The 15,120-nt window shown below is 43.2% G+C and overlaps 1 protein-coding gene across 1 annotated transcript in view; it reads right to left on the bottom strand.

Moving 5' to 3' along the window:
• Positions 1 to 237: 237 nt before the first annotated feature.
• Positions 238 to 15,120, bottom strand: part of LOC121860114 (SH2 domain-containing protein 4A-like) — a 26,668-nt gene continuing 11,785 nt past the window's right edge. The window contains exons 5-7 of the mRNA XM_042357143.1: positions 7,615 to 7,790; positions 7,062 to 7,259; positions 238 to 1,900 (exon numbers count right to left, since the gene is read on the bottom strand). Coding sequence (XP_042213077.1) covers positions 1,767 to 1,900; positions 7,062 to 7,259; positions 7,615 to 7,790 — 508 coding nt within the window. The 3' untranslated portion in view covers positions 238 to 1,766. The remainder of the gene's footprint in view (positions 1,901 to 7,061; positions 7,260 to 7,614; positions 7,791 to 15,120) is intronic.

The raw sequence follows: 15,120 nt of genomic DNA, 5'->3' as shown, positions 1-15,120 counted from the left end.
CTACACCACATGGTATGGTGTTAATATGCACTACACTACATAGTACAGTATGGTGTGTCAAGATTTACTAAACTACATGATAATATCATGTGTCAACATATATTATACCATAAGGTGTGGTGTCAATGTGCACTACACCACATGGCATGGTATCAACATGCACTACACTGCATGGCATGGTGTCAATGTGCACTACACCACATGGTATGGTGTCAACATGCACTGCATCACATAATATGGTGTCAACATGCACTACACCACATAATATGGTGTCAACATGCACTACATCACACAGTATGGTGTCAACATGCACTTCACCACATGGTATAGTGTTAATCAGTGAAGTATAATGGGGGGCTGGCTATGCTCCACCCTGCTTTTACTACTGCTTTCCCTCAACTTGCTCAACTCACACCCTAACACAACCAGTTCCCGAGGACACAAGCACAGGTGTACTTAGAAGTTAACTCAACCCCATAATCGGGGGGAGTGGAAGCCTCCAACAGTACTGTACAGAGATTTTGACAGAATTATTTCTGCTGTGAAATTGCACAATATTATTTATTCTTTTCACACACAAACCTCAGTATGGCTACAGGTAAAACAGTATACTTAAGCTTTCCCTCATCAGATTCACAGACGTTAATGTAGAGACTTGTACATATGTTGGTCCTGGACTAGTGTGTGCTGTTCGTGTCAATACTCTTATGTCCTACTATTCATTGCAGATGGCCTCAAAAAGTCCGTGAAAATGGTCAAATTTCACAATTTTCTCAGGGTAGGGGGAGGCTGTAACCCCCCCCCCCCACCTAAACCCCCAGTTGTATGGACTTGCTACGCTCGCCGCCTGCTTGCACCACTGGATGGAAATACGTATTGTAAAATACAGTAATGTCCCAATCTTCAAGTCTTGGGCTCCCATTTCCAAAAACTTATATATGCCACTTGTATTAATGTACACTACACCACATGGTACAGTGTTAACATACATTACACCACATGGTATGGTGCACAACACATGCTACACTGCATGGTATGGTGTCACCATGTATTAGGCCATATGGTATGTTATTGCCATGCACTATACCACATGGTATGGTGTCACCATGCACTATGCCACATGGTAAGGCAACAATGTGCACTGTAACACATGTTAAGGTGTTAACATGCACTATAGCAAATTGTATGGGCTCAACATGTACTATATCACATGGTATGGTGTCAATATGAACTATACCACATGTAATAGTGTCAACATACACTGTATCACATGGTATGGTGTCAATATGAACTACACCACATGTAATAGTGTCAACATACACTGTATCACATGGTATAGTGTCAATATGAACTACACCACATGTAATAGTTTCAACATACACTATATCACATGGTATGGTGTCAATATGAACTACACCAAATCACATGGTATGGTGTCAACATGAACTACACCACATGTAATAGTGTCAACATGCACCATATCACATGGTATAGTGTCAATATGAACTACATCACATGTAATAGTTTCAACATGCACCATATCACATGGTATGGTGTCAACATGAACTACACCACATGTAATAGTGTCAACATGCACCATATCACATGGTATGGTGTCAACATGAACTACACTTTTTTACTTATATGAAAATTATGATAACTGGGACAGTATTTGTTGGTGGTAAACAATATCTTATTCAGTCCAATTTTCTCAGTACATTTGTAGCACAACACAACACAGTATAGGTTGACGAGATGTTGATGAGCTAGAGAGTGAGGTAGTGAGTGCCGGCGAAGAGCTCCTGGTGCTCAGGTCTCCTGGCCTCACCACAAGGTCGTGTCAGCATCTCTCCACCGGTGGCAGTAATGGCCTCTTTTTTGTGATATTCCACAAGGTCACCTGTTGAATGATTATTATTATTTTTTTTTTTAAACATTCTCTTATGTAATATCATCGTAAAATTTTCTCTTTGTCTGTTAGTCTCTTTATATGTTAATCTTTTATATATCACTGATAACTCTAAATACTGTACACTCGTAATACTTTTTTCTTGTATAAGTTATTTAATCTTTAGCTGTAGGACTTGGGTTTTCCCTGCTGATTATGGCATATAGTACTCGTATTTTCTGTTTAGGCGCTACCCTACCCAAGTATGGGTTGGTACTGTACTATTGTGCACCAAAGTCGTGTGCACTACCCAACCACAGTGAGGATTCGAATAGCCTTGAGTCTGAAATTTCGAAACAACTGGGGGAAATGCTATGGTCGGCCAACAGATGTCGCCCACTGTGGTGTGTGTGGGGGGGAGGGGGGAATAGAGGAGGTGGGGGTTAGTCTAGTAACAGGCTGTGTGTAGGTGGAGCATAACATCGTGAATTCCGCAATCACTGATAACAATAAGAATGTCATGAAGATAGTTAATATTATTAAGCATGGTGAGACATGTGTAACGGGTAAATAAAAGCACTACAACGACCACATCTCTGCCATTCATGGCTACGACGGTGAGACTGATGGGCACACCAGTAGTTAATTCTCCGGAGAATACACAAGTTGTTACCAAGGTTGGCGCCACCCACACCAGGGGAAGGAGATGATGTCAAACACTGAAACATGCCGAGGTCTCATTCCTAACATCGTCGTCACCAACAGGTAAGTCACATTAATTTGTCACCATAGACCATGTCGTCCTTATACTATTGCAGGGTGTCCCATGAGTGACAGCAGATATTTGTAGAGGTGAAACAATATGTGATATTGAGCCACCACGTCTCTATCTCCAACCGTTTCCCTCTATCTATAATAAAAAGTGTAACCCTACTCAGAAAAAATAAGGAATGGGCCCTCCAAACAAATTAAAGATAAGGTGCACCCCACCCAAATAGGGATGGGCCCTCCATTTCCTTTCGCCTTCTTTTCTCCGCATCCTTTCCTCCCTCCCATAGCCCCAGTCACCCCAACCTACCACTCAATACCATGCAGTGGGCAGAAGGCCACACACTTTCTCTCCTCCTAAAAGTCTGTTCCGTTTAACCCACATTCTTTCACTACTAAACCTTCTTCCCCCTCTCCTATATTTCGCTATTGCTATCGCTATCTCCCGCCTCGACTCCGCCATTTGTAATGGTTGCCTTGCATAATTTGTAAAATCCACCTCACGGCTAAACGTAAACCGAAAAATCCATATATGTATAGAAGTTTTATACTCAGAATCACATATTCTTTCACCTCTACAAATATCTGCTGTAATTAGGGGGACACCCTATTATAATTATATGACAGTTGTTATATGAGCTCCTGAGTTAACTTCACCATAAAAATATGGTGTTTGATGTGTTATTCGCTTGCCGCACGTTACCTTACTCGGTTATGTTACACCCCCAGTTGCAACCTGAGAGTTTGGGTTGGGTAATGTAGTATTTTGAGCAGAAATGGAATTCAGAACGACTCAATGAACATGAAGAAAAACGTTTTTATAAAACGAACCCTAACGTAATGTAACCTATTACAGTTATATGTAATCTGGGACGAACATGTCATAGCTGAAAATTGTCAAAGAAATATGTAAAGCAGTGGAAAACCATATATTTTGATTATCGGCGAGGCTAACTACCTATAAACAATTAATATTTGACGACTGGCAAAAGTCCTGGGAAAATGAACCAACAAGTCATAAGCTAAAAATGATCAAATCATCAGGTTATCCTTGGTCATCATCAAAACAATCCTCTCGACATCACGAAACTATTCTGAATCGTCTAAGAATTGGGCATACGCGATTGACGCATGGCCAACTCATGTCTTCCCCTAATGGAGCCCCACCCATATGCTCCAACTGCCGAACACAAATAACAGTCCAACATATTCTCATTGAATGCCCTATTTATAATCGGTATCGAACAATGTGCTTCACTAACCCTACAATGTAAGACCCCAAAATTTTCGCTAAGTTCAGTTTTGACCTTTTTGAAATACTGTAATCTCCTCCAAACAATATACCGGTAACACTAAATTATAAAAACACAAATATATGTTAACTAATCCCTCTGGCCAGCCCTAGGAGAGACTCAAATGGGTGTCAGTGGTCTGGTTAAACTAAATCTTGATGATGATGATGATTATCGGTAAATGTTCACGCCACAGTCGCAGGGGTGGTGGTGGAGGTTTGGGGGGGGGGGAGGATCCACTTGCAGTTCACTATGAATACATGAAATAGGAAGGGTTTCTTGGGCAGTTGATCCAAAAAGATTTACCAAAACGTTATGTCAGAGTAATAATACTTAACCTAGGTGTTACTAATACCATTAATTTACTCTAGTATATAAAAGCCTGCATCTGTTACCACAACATAATATTACTCTGCCATTTCAGATATGCCTGCAGGACGAGCAAATTCGTCGACAGTGATTGCTGAGCGAGGCCAAATCATCGGGATGTGGAGAGCCGGGGCAACTGAGCCGAATAATGTTGTCGAAGTGGGGAGGAGCATAAGATGATTAGGAGCTGGATCCGCCGGTGGGAGGAAGAGAGCTCAGTGGAGACGAAACCTCGAAGCGGGAGGCCTCGAGTAACGTCGGCAAGGATGGACGCCAAGATTGTGGCAGCTGCAACGGCATATCCAATGCGAACATCAGTGGAGCATACAAGAAATCTGGGCCTCAACTACCATCACATGACGACGAGACGCCGACTTCATGAAGCCGGGATCGACTGCCATATTCCAGCTCACAAAGGGTGGCTAACACCTACTCACTAGGAGTGTCGACTCAGCTTTGCATTGGAACACCTTCCACATAGAGAAGAATACTGGAGAACCTTTATATTTACCGATGAAACGGTGTTCAGGTCAGTGGGAGCCGAAGCAAGGCAGTGCTGGCGGCCCCCCAATACACGCTACCATGAGAAACACATTCAACATCGCGCAGTGAGTGGTAGGGTGTCAGTGTCATTCTGGGGGTGGATGTGGGCACATGGGCCAGGTGAACTGGTCAAGATCAATGGCCGTTTCACTGGTGAGCAGTATGTAGACATCCTGGAGCAAGTGCTAATTCCTACAGTCTGGGCTATGGCAGTTCCAGCCCCCCACACTATCAGGCTGGTTCATGACAACAGTCCCATTCATACCAGCAACATAGTGAAGGACTACCTCCAGGATCACCCTGAAATTGAGGTCATCGACTGGCCAACACTAGGATGTGATATTAATCCGATTGAACATATTTGGGCCATGATGAAACGTGATTGGGATATTGGGGAGCAGCGAACCTGTGCAGCAATAGAGGCCAAAGCTTACGACGTGTGGGAGAGTATACGTCGACGACCAGGGGTGTGCCTGAAGCTGGTCGACTCCATCTCTAATCTCCTTGATGAAGTTCTGAATGCAATGGGTGGCTGGACCAAATACTAAGATGTGTGTATTGGTGTATTGTTTGGATTTTAGTATTGTTTGTAAATACAATTAACATATATTAACTCACCTACAGTGTTATCTTAAATCCATGTCCTTAATGATGTCTTAAACTATATCGCATGAAAATTCATAACAAAGTAACTTAACAGCCACAAATTATGTATTGTGTGGTATACAATGATCTGTATGACACGTCGTGGAATGTGTTGTCTTATAACACAATATAATTATATAGTTACAATTGCTACCATCAATGAAATGCTCATGAAGTTCAGCAGACAATATTAACGGTAACTGAGTACACTCCAAAATATATATAAAGCTTGCATATTGTGGTGGGGTGTTTAAACACTGGAACTTGGAAGAATTGGAACTAGATTAAGTCTGAATACTATTTTACAAAACTGAGAACTTTTTCACTCCACTCTTTTTAACATAAGTATATAATTATATAATATTGCATATTATCACAAATATTTATTAAGCAAGGGATGGGTGAAATATAAATAAATATTACCAAAATCTCTTTGTCGGAATAACAACAAAATTGTGACGTGGTCGCTGAGTAAAACCAGCTGACCAAGGCCCTTCACCCTGATCCTTGCATATTTCACTTTTATACTTACTATATTCCATTCTTTAAAGTATCATTGTGGAGCGGCAATAAGCACCCAGGGCACTGCACCTGTTCCATGAATTCGTAACCATAAAGAAACAACTGTAAGACAAAACGTAGTTAAAAAGGCAGCTTGAAATTATGGTGGTATTGTAGTGTATTTCTCCCCTACAAACGCTGTTTGTCGCTGAGTAGCCGACCCCACGAATTCCCCAGTGTATGCCTCGTGGTCTGGGTCAACCAGCGCCGCCATACGTCACAGAGGTCAACTACTAAGCCACGCCTACCCCCGGTATTTAAGACCTGACCTTGTGGTGCCCTACCCCTTCTTCTAGCTACAGCCGCAGCAAGCAACACCACCTCCTCCGCCGCTGCCTGGCGGCTCTCGCTCCCGCCGGCGAGCATGGCGACCCACAAGCTGTCCTCCTCTGAGCATCCTCACCAACCAGCTCTCTCTACACCACGCTTGAAACCACGCTGCCACTTCCCAGCACCAAGCTGCATTGTACATCCAATACAACATGTATACAGAGAGCACATCGTGAGTTTCCTTTCTCCATCCCATCCTGAGTGTGAACCCAGACAACACATACCCCACAGTATAAATAATAAATAAACTTACCTCTCATCCAGCCCCAACTCCTCTATTCCACCACCCCCAGACACACTACAGTGGGCGACATCTGTTGGCCGACCATAGTATTTCGCTCAGCTGTTTCGAAACTTCAGATTCAAGGCTATTCGAAACCTCACTGGCTGGGTAGTGGACACGACTTTTGTGCACGATAGTACATATCTGTGAAAACTATTTTATGCTGTATTGTACTTCAAAGCCTAAACAGTTGTCTAAAAATTTTAGGATTTTTCTCTTGTGGCTTATTCATTCTTGTTTGAAGATGTCCCAATAATCAAACATTTTTGCACAAAAGTAAAAAAAACAAAACATGACACACATAGAGAAGTAAAGATCAAGTAAAAATAAATATTAGAGATTACAGTCCAGTATCTCTCATAAAGGTGAGACAAAAACTTACTCAGTGTATCATGAGAAGCTTGGTGTGAACCGAAGAATGTGTATTTTCCTGCCATAACATCAATCAGGTAGTGTCTGCAGCGGTCAGCAGCTTTATATGATATGGCATATCCCCATATACGTTCACTCACTCTTACAAGGAAACATCCAACAGCAGCCCCTGCCAACACTTCTTCTGCCTCTGTCCTGCTGATAATACCTGTTGTGAAAGATCAAACATTTAAAGACAATGTCTTATCATACCGAAAAAATAGAAGATTTATGTTGAAATCTACATTTCTGGTAGAGGTCAGTCAAGCTACTCCCATAACACTGTACAGCCAGCTAATAAGATACTCTCCACACCGTTCCCCATAATGGTGCTGCTTTAACCCACTTTGGGTACATTACCAGCACCCTTTCCTGCTCTTCACAACCCCCCAGCTCCATTTGAAAATGACTCCCCGTAACACTAATAATGGAAAAAAATGGTTGATTAGATACTTTTCATTAAATACCTTAGTATAGCAGTTGACTTATAGATGCAACAAAACACAAAGATATACTGTACACACCATGAAACCAAGGAGCAATTGCCATGCGTGAAGGCTCCAGCCCAGCTCCACGAGGAAGTTCCTCCTCACGGAACCATGCCACGATTGATGCACGGGAAGGAGGTTTAGGGGGCCGTAGCCGGTGGCGCACACAACCAGTAACAGGTCCGTCCTTACTGCTGTTGTTGTTACTGATGCTGTATGGAGGAAAAACATTCTAAGCAAACAAGGATTGGAAATTGACTTACAATACAGTACATAGCTTTTACCCCATATTGGAGAAGTACTGTTTACTTTCACTAAAACAATCTTGGTTTGTTTTTAAGGACAAGTACAGCGGGGATGGGTGAACGTGAGTTGTATTCAGGGAGAGAGTGGTGGAAGCAAGTGTGCCGACACAGGGCCGCGGGACAGCAGCGCACCCTCCACCCACACTACCCCGGGAGGTGGCACCAGTTCAGCCTCCTGAGAAAATAAAACTCCGCCTGGTGACATCATTTATCACACCGATATTAACTATGAGCACCACTCAAATATTGTACTGTACTATAATGGACTATACTGTATTATACTGTATGGTATTGTACTGTAGGGGGCAGTGAAATTTTGCTCAAAGCTGCACTCTTCAGGCATTGTTCTTATACATATCTAAGACTCCATGCCAAATTTGAAGCTGATATGTCGAGGTTTAGTCTGCCGCATTTTCTACTGAAATTTTTAAATTTACCTACAGTACTAGCCAAACAGCCGCTGTGGCGGTGCAATGTTATGTTCAGTGTTTATCAACTTTTTTTTCATATCTCTTATTTCATTTAAGTTGTCTTGTTGCAGATGAGTATGGTGCTATGTCTATATTGATTATCAGCCTTTTCTCATTTCATTTCTCAATGTTGTGTTACTGTTGTGTTACATGTGACTCCCAAGACTGGACACGGAAAGCAGATTGCCAAAACTATTCACGAGTTTCTGGTGGAGAAAAATCTAACCCAGCAGCCCATTGTGTGTGTTGGTTGTGATGGAACCAATGTAAATGTAGGATCAGAAAATGGAGTCATTCATCATCTTGAAATGTTACTTGGTCACCCGCTCCATTATTTCATATGTCAGCTTCACGGAAATGAGCTGCCTTTCCGCGCAGTTTTTTATCACTATGATGGTAAACCAAGTGGTCCTGAGCATTGGCGTGGTCCCATTGGAAAGCAGATCAAGGAGTCTTTGTCTGAGCTTCCAGTTGTCGCCTTCCAGCCAGTCAGTTTCCCTGATTTCCCTGTGTTTAATGATGAAGTGGAGAAAGATCTGTCCTGGGATCAGAAATACCTGTATAGGATTTGTAAAGGAGTTATCACAGGTGTTGTTGAAGATGACTTGGCTGCTATTACATAAGAACATAAGAACATAAGAAAATAAGGAGTCTGCAATAGGCCGGTTGGCCTGTGCATGGCAGCTCCTGTCGAGAGTTACTACCACTCTCTATCATCCATGAATCTATCTAGCCTCCTTTTGAAACTTTCCAGAGTTCCCGCACTTACTACAAAGTTGCTAAGCTTGTTCCACTCGTCCACCACCCTATTTGTGAACCAGTTTCTTCCTATCTCCCTCCTAAACCTAAACTTATCCAACTTGAATCCGTTGCTCCGAGTCCTATCCTGCTCGGATATTATAAGAACTTTATCTATATCCCCTTTATTGATTCCTTTCACCCACTTAAATACTTCAATCATATCTCCCCGCACGCTTCGTCTTTCTAGGGAATGCAAGTTAAGTTTCTTTGACCTATCCTGATATGGAAGGTTTCTAAGTCCAGGAATCATTTTTGTCATTCTTCACTGCACCGACTCTAGTGAATTTATATCCATTCTATAATAGGGGCACCAGAACTGAACTGCATAATCGAGGTGCGGCCTAACTAGCGCAAGATATAGTTGCAATAAGACCTCTGCACTCTTGTTACTTACACTTCTAGATATAAAACCCAATACTCTGTTTGCCTCTGTTGACCCAGGTCCTCCCTGTGTGTCAAGGTGGAACACCTTATGGAGTAGAATCCTCAGGCTGTATGTAGCAACATCAAGACCCAGCCATGAGTTGAAAAGAATTGTCATTACAATAATAAAGTTCAGTGCTCCAATGTGGTTTTACATCAAGATACACCCTTACGTAACACACGGCTCAAGGAACGTATTCCAGTCCCTGCTATATATGAAACACCTGAATAGTGAGGAGGAGACGATAGTGAAGAAGGCTGTCAGAGAAATGCATACTTCGCCCACACAGATCAACTTCTTCTTGGTATGTGTGCAGATGAGGACATGACTGTTAGAGAAAAAGCTGTCTCAATGATAAGAAAAATTAGAGAGGAGAATCAGCAAAAGGAAGAATGCACTGGCAGATCTGAAGAGGAGGAGGAAGATTCTGATGCTGCTGTTGACGAGAATTTGTTAAACTATACTGATGAGGAGGGTAAAGATGGAGATGGGAATGAGGATGTGCATCCTGTAGTCAACATGAGAAAGGTGGTGACTCCGAAACTAAAGTGGCAAGCAAAAAACTATCATTCCATGATTAACTGGAGGAATGAACTCAAGACTGAGCCTCCTTACATTGCTTCTCTGTCAAATCTACAGGTTAATGACATTCTTGAGACACCATTAGTGGTGCCCAAGTGGCCAAACAGCACTCAGGCGGTCGAGAGAGGCATAAAAGTGATGACACATCACACATCAGTTTAACCCATCAGTGTTCATAACCCATCAGTGTTCCTGCTTATCAGTGTTTAAACCCATCAGTGTTCTTAACCATCAGTGTTCATAACCCATCAGTGTTCATAACCATCGAGTGTTCATAACCCATCGGTGTTCATAACCATCGGTGTTCATAACCCATCAGTGTTCATAACCCATCAGTGTTCATAACCATCGGTGTCTACCAACGCCCATCCAGTGTAACGCCAGTGTCCTTAACCCATCGATTCATTTACCAATAACTTCCATCCAGTGTTCATAACCATCAGTGTCCATAACCCATCAGTGTTCACCAACCCATCAATTGTGCCTTCCCTTCATTGTCCGCCAACCCATCAGTGTTCACCCAACCCATCAGTGTTCATAGCCCATCAGTGTTCATAACCCATCAGTGTTCACCAACCCATCAGTGTTCATAACCCATCAGTGTCCATAACCCATCAGTGTTCATAACCCATCGGTGTTTGCAACCTCAGTGTTCATAACCCATCAGATGTTTACTTTAACCATCAGTGTCCATAACCCATCAGTGTTCATAACCCATCAGTGTCCATAACCCATCAGTGTTCATAACCCATCAGTGTTCATAACCCATCAGTGTCCATAACCCATCAGTGTTCATAACCCATCAGTGTTCATAACCATCAGTGTCCATAACCCATCAGTGTCCACCAACCCATCGGTGTTCAGCACATCTGTGTCCATAACCGCTCAGTCATCATAACCATCGTTGTTTTGTAACCCATCGGTGTTTTGCATAACCCATCCAGTGTTCGCTACGGCACTGTTCGTTGCGCCCATCGGTAAATACATAAACCCATAATTTGTCCATAACCCATCAATGTTCATAACCCATCAGTGTTCCAACACTTGATGTTCCGCTTTATCGGTGTCCATAACCCATCAGTGTCCATAACCCATCAGTGTTCATAACCCATCAGTGTTCACTTAACCCATCAGTGTCATAACCCATCAGTGTTCATAACCATCAGTGTCCATAACCATCAGTGTTCGCCAACCCATCAGTGTTCATAACCCATCAATTGTCCATAACCCATCAGTGTCCATAACCCATCCAGTGTTCATAACCCATCAGTGTTCATAACCCATCAGTGTTCACCAACCATCAGTGTTCACCAACCCATCGAACCCATCCATTCTTCATACATCAAGTGTCCATAACTTTACATCAAGTCTTCCTGCCCATTGGTGTTCATAACATCAGTGTCCCACCAACCCAGCTAAGTGTTCATAACCCATCAGTGTCACATAACCCATCAGTGTTCACCAACCCACCAGTGTCATAGCCCATCAGTGTTCACCATAACCCATCAGTGTTCATAACCCATCAGTGTCCATAACCCATCAGTGTCCACCAACCCATCAGGTGTCCGCTTAACCCCATCGGTGTCCGCAACCCCATCGGTGTCCGCAACACATCTGTGTCCATAACCCATCAGTGTCCACCAACCCATCAGTGTTCATAACCCATCGGTGTCCATAACCCATCGGTGTTCATAACCATCAGTGTCCATAACCCATCAGTGTTCGCAACCCATCAGTGTTCACCAACTGTCGGTGTTCACCAACACAGCAGTGTTTCCGCGGCCATCAGGCTATTTCCGCGACACAACCAGTCGAACCCGCAACCCGCATCAGTGTTCATAACCCATCAGTTTTCATAACTTCATCAATTATCCATAGCCATCCAGTGTCCACGGCCATCGGTGTTCACCGTGTGTTCACCTTATCAATGTCCATAACCCATCAGTGTTCACCCAACCCATCGATTGACCATAACCCATCAGTGTTCATAACCATCGGTGTTCATAACCCATCCAGTGTTCCTGCCATCAGTGTTCCTGTACATCAGTGTTCATAACCCATCCCAGTGTTCATAACCCATCAGTGTCCCATAGCTATCTAATTTGTTCCTTCTTCCATGGTGTTTATCAGTGTATTATTCGTTAATTCTGCTTATGGTGTTTCATAACCCATCTGATGTTGCCTTGGCTCGTCGTTTACCCCATCCTGATCTGTTCGCCGCATCTGATATTCACAACCTTCGATATTCCGACTTCCATCAGTGTTCATAACCATCGGTGTTCTAACCCATCAGTGTTCATAACCCATCATTCATAACCATCAGTGTTCATAACCCATCAGTGTCCACAACTTCATCAGAACCATTTCCATAACCCATTTGATTGTTCTTTAACCCATCGAGTGTTCATAACCCGTGAATGAACATGTATCAGTGTTCATAACCCATCAGTGTTCACGACATCGGTGTTCATAACCCATTAGTGTTCTGTAGTGGTCATGCATCATTAGTGTTCGCAACCCATCAGTGTTCATAACCCATTGGTGACATAACCCATAATTGTAACCCATTAGTGTTCATAACCCATCGGTGTTCATAACCATCGGTGTTCATAACCCATCCGTGTTCTTAACCCGTGGTGTTCACCAACCGCGTAAATTGGTTCATAACCCATTAAATTATTGCCAGCTTGTGATCGTTACTTCGACATCAGTATTTCGCTTCCATTCAATTGCCTTCGCATCAAATTAACCTGGCCTTCAATTGTTTCCGTCAGTGTTCTGTACATCAGTGTTCATAACCCGTGTTGCCTTAATCGTGTTTAAATTCTTCTTCATTCCATGGCAAAATGGTGTTCATAACCCATCAGTGTTCACCAACCCATTAGTGTTCATAACCATCAGTGTTTACCTTATAGTGTCCCTGCTTATCAGTTTACTATTTAACCGCTGTCAGTGTTCATAACCCATCGGTGTCGCAACTTCCATTCAATTGTTCATAACCATCAGTGTCCATAACCAATCAGTGTTCATAACGTGGTCTTTCACGCTACCAACACTTTCCAGTCTCGCCCATCGGTGCTTCCACCTTATTTGACGTTGCAGCATCCAGTGTTCACCAACCATCAGTGTTCATAACCCGGTAAGTCTGTTCGCAACCCATCAGTGTTCATAACCCATCAGTGTTCATAATCCATCAGTGTTCATAACCCATCAAGTGTTCACCAACCCATTCATTCAGACTGCAGCCATCGGTGTTCATAACCCATCAGTGTTCCTCGCCATTAGTGTTCTTGGCCTCCAGTGTTCATAACCCATTAGGTGTTCATAACCATCGGTGTTCCGCCCGTCTCAGTGTTCCCTTAAATCATCGTTCCACTTATCAGTGTCCATAACCCATTAGTGTTCACCAACCCATCGTCGTTGTGTAACCATTCCATCAAATTGAACACCGGCAGTAATTGTTCATAACCCCATCAAATCCACCAACCCATCAGTTTGCTCATGATGATATTCACCAACCCATCAGTGTTCATAACCCATCAGTGTTCACCATTATAAATTCTTCCTGCTTGGCGTGGTGTTCATAACCCATCAGTGTTCAGCCATCATTCCTCGGCAATCAGTCTTCGTGCATGACTGGCGTCTGATTAAATGTTCAACCCATCAGTGTTCGCCAACCCACATTAGTGTTCATAACCATCAGTGTTCATAACTTATCAGTGTTCATAACTGCTAATTTGTTGGGCCGAAAGTAGTGTTCATAACCCATCAGTGTTCACCTTATCAGTGTCCATAACCCATCGTGTTCACTGACCCGTGGTGTTCATAACCCATCGGTGTTCATAACCCATCAGTGTTCCTGGCCCGTGAGTCGACTGCGCTTTATCAGGTGCCGCGGCGCGTCGATGTCCGCAACCCATCGAAGTGTTCATAACCATCAGTGTTTCATAACCCATCAGTGTTCATAACCCATCGGTGTTCACAACCCATCAGTGCTCTGGCTTGTCAGTTGTTCCGCTTCCATCAGTGTTCATAACCCGTATGGTGAATTTCGCCTTATCAGTGTTCATGACCCATCGTTGCCTTGTGGTCGTCGCCGCTTCAATTTTATTATCAATTTCCTGACAATCGTTATAATCATCTCGTTGTTACATAACCATCAGTGATTGCAGCTCCAGCCGGTTTCTGTTGTCGGTGTTCATAACCCATCGGTGTTCTGCTTCATCAATTGAACTAACTAAACCCATCAGTGTCCCACTTCGCCCGTCGTGCCAACCCATCGGTGCAGCTTTAAAATAGTCTTCCGCCGCAGCATCAGGTGTTCACCAACCCATCCGGTCGTTGCCTTATCAGTGTTCTGTAGCCATCAGTGTTCATAACCCATCAGTGTTCATAACCCATCAGTGTTCATTTAACCGCTCCGCAACATCAGTGTTTACATAACCCAGCAATGCTGCAACCCATTAGTGTTCACCCAACCCATCAGTGTTCATAACCCATCAGTGTTCATAACCATCAGTGTTCATAACCCATCGGTGTTCATAACCATCAGTGTCCATAACCCATTAGTGTTCTTAACCCATCGGTGTCCATAACCCATCAGTGTTCATAACCCATTAGTGTTCATAACCCATCAGTGTTCATAACCCATCAGTGTTCATAACCCATCCAGTGTTCATAACCCATCAATTTCATAACCCATCAGTGTTCTGTAACCCATCAATTTCGCCTGCAACCCATTAGTGTTCATAACCCATCAGTGTTCACCAACCATCAGTGTTCATAACCCATCAGTGTTCATAACCCATTAGTGTTCACCAACCATCAGTGTCCATAACCCATCAGTGTTCATAACCCATCAGTGTCCATAACCCATCAATGTTCGCATTAGGTGTTCATAACCCATCAGGTGTCCATAACCCATCAGTGTTCACCAACCCATCAGTGTTCATAACCCATC

The sequence above is a fragment of the Homarus americanus genome, unplaced genomic scaffold, assembly GCF_018991925.1.
Source record: "Homarus americanus isolate GMGI-L3 unplaced genomic scaffold, GMGI_Hamer_2.0 scaffold5831, whole genome shotgun sequence".
Taxonomy (NCBI): domain Eukaryota; kingdom Metazoa; phylum Arthropoda; class Malacostraca; order Decapoda; family Nephropidae; genus Homarus; species Homarus americanus.
The sequence above is the reverse complement of the archived record's forward strand: the minus strand, read 5'-3'. Positions and strand labels throughout refer to the sequence as shown.